General features: G+C 41.8%; 1 protein-coding gene across 1 annotated transcript; it reads left to right on the top strand.

The window, feature by feature from the left end:
- Nucleotides 1-228: 228 nt before the first annotated feature.
- On the top strand, nt 229-747 carry LOC107919387 (RING finger protein 141). The gene has a single exon (XM_016848859.1). It carries the CDS (start codon nt 229-231, stop codon nt 745-747), a length of 519 nt encoding a protein of 172 aa, XP_016704348.1.
- Nucleotides 748-5,722: the final 4,975 nt, after the last annotated feature.

Below are 5,722 nucleotides of genomic sequence, written 5' to 3'. Positions count from 1 at the left end.
ATTATTTAGTATTTACCCCTCTCATTTATAGGTTTCTAACTGCTAATCGTTATAGGAGTCGTTAGAGGAATAGGAATACTTATAATTTAGTGATTAAACAAATAATATTTACGTATTTCTACTCCATACTCTACACCGCCATTGTCTTTTCTTATAAATACTATTAGGAGAATAGGAAACTTCAAAGTGGGTTCTTAGTATAAACGTTTCTTGCTTCTTAAGTTCGTAATGGATTCAATTCCAAACGAGTATGGAATCTCCAACCTGCTTCACCAAATTCTATTTCCATCGTTTACAAGACTCCGAATCAACACAGCCTCTGTTGGTTATCACAGCTTCATTTATGAAATTCTCCAACGTGGACGAAGAATGTCACATTGGGTTCTTAGCAGAGGAATTAATTGTAAAGTGTTGCCTTTACGATCAGTGATACAGGCATCCGTTGTGGAACATTACAATGATGGGATTTTGATGGGAAGAGCTTTGGCTGAATCAGAACCAAAGTTTGAAAACAGTAACTATGGCATGGTTCCGGCTAAAGAGTCCTTGGTTAAGGAGATGCTAAAGACGATCAGAATAGAAGCTGGAGATGAAGAAGACTGCATGATATGTTTGGAGGAGCTCAAGGTTGGGTTTGATGCTTCTCGGATGCCTTGTTCTCATACTTTTTATGGTGATTGCATCGAGAAGTGGCTGAGGCAGAGCCATTATTGCCCTATTTATCGGTTTGAGATGCCAGCCAATTAGGCTTAGATATGAACTTTGTGTATTTAACATTCTTTCATTTGTTTCTTATTGAAGCTATTTTAGTTATTGTTGAAAGCTGGACTGCAATGCAACATGGAGCCGGAAGCATGCTACTGTCGAGACCAGCAGCTATCAAGCTCAGCTTATTTTGCTTGGCGCGCACGAATGGTTTTGGACCAAATGAAGCAACTAACATTGCTGTTTTGTTTTGATGTAATTTAGTTCAGTTTGATTGTAACTAGCTTTAATAGTTAGTAGGATTAAGTTAGTGATTAGATAGCTGATGTAAAAGCTGATATGACAGCTCATTTTGTATTTGACTTTAACTTACATTGGTTGTAAATTAGTGGAGGCAGTTAGATTAGTAGGTAACTATCAAATGAACAAATTGTAACTCCTTTTATTTCAAAAATTTGGAATGAAAAATGTAATGTTCAGTTACAATTCTTGTTGTACATTCAACTTTCTTGCTTGCTGCTCTGCTTGTTGTTTTTTTTGCTTCGATTACTCTTGCTTCTGCTTGCAAATCTCTTTGTTGCTGCTGCCATTGTTCCAACAAATGGTATCATGAGCCCGAGTCTTTGAGGGGCCTTTGCATGCATTCTGTTGATTTCAATTTAAAATCTACAGCAAAGCTTAAAACTAAAAAGGATCGAAGCACTTAAACTCAGTCTAGCAAGATGAGTTTCACTCCACCACCTCCACCAGTGTTCACTGGAGAAAACTATCACATTTGGATAGTTAAAATGAAGACTTATCTTCAGGCACACGATCTTTGGAGTGTGATTGAGAATGATGCTGAACCACCTCCATTGAGAGCCAATCCCACCATTGCACAGATGAGGCAGTATGCTGAGGAGCGAGCCAAGAAGCATAAGGCTATGGCCTGCTTGCAAAATGGAGTCTCTGATGTGATATTCACTTGTATCATGGCCTGTGACTCACCAAAACAGGCCTGGGAGAAGCTGAAGGAGGAGTTCATGGGGACTGACAAGACAAGGCAACAGCAAGTGATCAACCTCAGGAGAGATTTTGAAAATTTGAGGATGAAGGAGTCTGAGACCATCAAGCAGTACTCAGACAGGATAATGGCCATTGTCAACAGCATTAGGCTCCTGAGAGTGGACTTCACAGAGAGCAGAGTTGTTGAAAAGGTTATTACAACTCTCCCTGAGAAATTTGAGTCTAAAATCTCTTCACTTGAGGACTCGAGGGACTTATCAGCCATTTCATTATCTGAGCTGATAAACTCCCTGTATGCACTTGAGCAAAGGAGGGCAAATAGGCAGGTGGAGAATCCTGAAGCTGCTTTCCAGGCTAAAGCCAGTGAAGGCTCAAGCATGAGTGCAAAAGGCAAGAAGCCTTGGCACAATAGAAAGGCCAAGTCAGGAAGAGATGAAGCAAAAAGGGTGTTTCCACCATGTGTTCACTGCAAGAAGACAACACATTCAGAAAATATTGCTGGTTTAGGCCAGATATTCAGTGCAGAAAGTGCAAGCAGTTTGGTCATGTAGAGAAGGTGTGCAAAGGCAAACCAAGGGAGGCTGCTCTACAACAAGCTAGACCAGCTGAGGACATGCAAGCTCAGGAGGAGCATGTGTTTACAGCAACCTGTTTTGTTGGCACAACAAAAACCAGCAATGATTGGCTACTAGACAGTGGCTGCTCACACCATATGGCAGCAGATGGGAAGTTGTTCAAGGGCTTAGACAGAAGCTTCCACTCTAGGATCAGAATTGGAGATGGCAAGCTGATTGAGGCTAAGGGCAAGGGCAGTGTGCTGGTTAGCACTGGTTCAGGTAACAAGCTGATCTCAGATGTGCTTTTTGTACCTGACTTAGACCAGAATTTGCTTAGTGTAGGCCAATTAGTTGAAAAGGGCTATACATTGGTTTTTAAGGATGGTTGCTGTACTGTTCAAGACATGAATGGTCTAGAGTTAATCTCAGTCTCCATGACCGATAGATGCTTCATGCTGGATGTTAGCCAAGTAGAAAGAAAGGCATACACCAGCCTTGCTGACAGCACTGACTTGTGGCATAGGAGACTAGGCCATGCCAATTTCAGATCGCTTGATCTGCTACATAGGCTGAATTTGGTTGATTTCATTTCAAAAGTTGAGGTTAGTGGGAATGTTTGTGAGGTTTGTCAGCTTGGTAAGCAGGCTAGACTGCCTTTTCCTGCTGACAGTGCTTGGAGAGCTCAAAACAAGCTCGAATTGGTGCACTCTGATGTTTGTGGTCCTATGAGAACACCTTCAATCAGTGAGAACAGGTACTTTGCCCTGTTTATAGATGATTTGACAAGGTTGTGCTGGGTCTACTTCTTGAGGCAAAAGTCAGAAGTGTTTGAAGCCTTCTATAAATTCAAGGCTTATGCTGAAAATCAGTCAGGCTGCAAAATTAGAGCTTTGAGGACTGATAATGGCTCTGAATATGTGTCTGAGAGATTTCAAAAGCTTTGTGACAGTGATGGGATTCATCATCAGCTCACAACAGTTTATACTCCTCAACAGAATGGAGTCTGTGAGAGGAAGAATAGGACTGTGCTGAACATGGCCAGGTGCCTCTTGTTTCAAGGCAAGCTTCCAAGTCAGTTTTGGGTTGAGGCAGTTAACACCTCAGTGTATCTGCTCAATAGACTGCCAACTAGAGCAGTCAAGGATAAGACTTCTTATGAGGCTTGGCATAGAGTTAAACCAGTAGTAACACACTTGAAAGTGTTTGGTTGTGTGTGTTATGCTCTTATTCCAGTGGAAAAGAGAACCAAGCTCGAGAGCAGGGCCACTCCAAGAATCTTTGTTGGCTATAGCAGCAACAAGAAGGGCTATAGAGTTTATGATCCTATAGCAAAGAAAGTCTTAGTCAGCAGGGATGTAAAATTTGATAAAGAAAAGGTGTGGAATTGGAATAGTGCTGAAGCTAACATGTTTGAAATGGATCAGCTGGACTTGGTTGCTGAGCCTACTGAAGATGAACCAAGTGAAGATGCTGTAGATGACACACCAGTGAGGGGCACCAGAACTTTGGCTGATGTCTATCAGAGGTGCAATGTTGCTGTGATTGAGCCTTCAGACTTTGAAGAGGCTGCCAAGGACAGAAGCTGGATGGAAGCTATGGAAGCTGAGCTGGAAATGATCAATAAAAATGAAACATGGGAGTTGGTGAGCAGACCAGAAAATAAGAAGGTTATTGGAGTTAAATGGGTGTACCGGACCAAGTACAATGCTGATGGCTCACTGAACAAGCACAAGGCCAGGCTTGTAGTGAAGGGTTACAGTCAGCAGTATGGTGTGGACTTCTTTGAGACTTTTGCTCCAGTGGCAAGACTGGACACAATCAAGCTACTGTTTGCTTTAGCAGCTCAGAAGCAGTGAAAAGTTCACCAATTGGATGTCAAATCTGCATTCCTGAATGGTTTTCTCAAGGAGGAGATCTTCATTGAGCAACCTGAAGGTTTGAAGTTGCTGGACATGAAGACAAAGTGTACATGTTAAGAAAGGCCCTCTATGGCCTGAAACAGGCACCAAGGGCCTGGTATGACAGAGTTGATGCTTATCTGACCAAGCTTGGATTTGTGAAGAGCCTTAGTGAACCTACTCTGTATGTTAAGAGGTCAGAATTTGAAACCTTGCTGATTGTCTCCTTGTATGTGGATGACTTGTTAGTGACAGGGAGCAAAGTTGAGCTCATTGATGAGTTCAAGATTCAAATGCAGCAAGTGTTTGAGATGACAGATTTAGGGGTCATGACTTACTTCCTTGGCATGGAAGTTCACCAGTCTGATCGGGGCATCTTCATCAGCCAACAAACATTTGCCTTGAAGATTCTTGGCAAATTTTGCATGCAAAATTGTAAAGCAGTAAGTACACCAGTGGCACAGGGTGAAAAATTAACCAGCAATGGTGATCAACAAAGGGTTAATGAGAGGCATTATCGAAGCCTAGTTGGTTGTCTGTTGTATCTAACAGCAACCAGGCCAGACATCATGTTTGGTGTTAGCCTGTTATCGAGATTCATGCATTGCTGCAATGAGGCACATTTGAAAGCTGCAAAAAGGGTCCTTAGATACATCAAAGGCACAGCTAACTTTGGTGTAATGTTTGAAAGTGGGAAGGAACTGAAATTAGAAGGTTACTCTGATAGTGATTGGGCAGGATCCCTCGATGACATGAAGAGTACCTCTGGATACTTCTTCACACTTGGATCGGGCATGTTTTGTTAGAGTTCAAAGAAGCAACAAACTGTTGCTCAGTCCACAGCTAAAGCAGAGTACATTGCTGCAGCAGGAACAGTTAATCAGGCCATTTGGCTAAGGAAGCTGCTTCATGACCTTAATGAAACTCAAGATGAAGCAACTGAAATTTGGGTGGATAATCAGTCTGCAGTTGCGATAGCCAAGAACCCTGTATTCCATGGTAAGACTAAGCATTTTAAAATCAAACTGCATTTTGTTAGAGAAGCTGAACAAGCAAAGGAAGTCAGCCTTGTGCATTGCAGCTCAGGGGCACAATTGGCTGACATAATGACCAAGCCTTTAGGGGCTGCTCGATTTGAATCTTTGAGAAGTGCAATTGGAATGTGTTGCATACAGTCCAAGGAGGAGTGTTGAAAGCTGGACTGCAATGCAACATGGAGCCGGAAGCATGCTACTGTCGAGACCAGCAGCTATCAAGCTCAGCTTATTTTGCTTGGCGCGCACGAATGGTTTTTGGACCAAATGAAGCAACTAACATTGCTGTTTTGTTTTGATGTAATTTAGTTCAGTTTGATTGTAACTAGCTTTAATAGTTAGTAGGATTAAGTTAGTGATTAGATAGCTGATGTAAAAGCTGATATGGCAGCTCATTTTGTATTTGACTTTAACTTACATTGGTTGTAAATTAGTGGAGGCAGTTAGATTAGTAGGTAACTATCAAATGAACAAATTGTAACTCCTTTTTATTTCAAAAAATTTGGAATGAAAAATGTAATGT

This window comes from Gossypium hirsutum, chromosome D13, assembly GCF_007990345.1.
Source record: "Gossypium hirsutum isolate 1008001.06 chromosome D13, Gossypium_hirsutum_v2.1, whole genome shotgun sequence".
NCBI classification, from domain to species: Eukaryota; Viridiplantae; Streptophyta; class Magnoliopsida; order Malvales; family Malvaceae; genus Gossypium; species Gossypium hirsutum.
The sequence above is the reverse complement of the archived record's forward strand: the minus strand, read 5'-3'. Positions and strand labels throughout refer to the sequence as shown.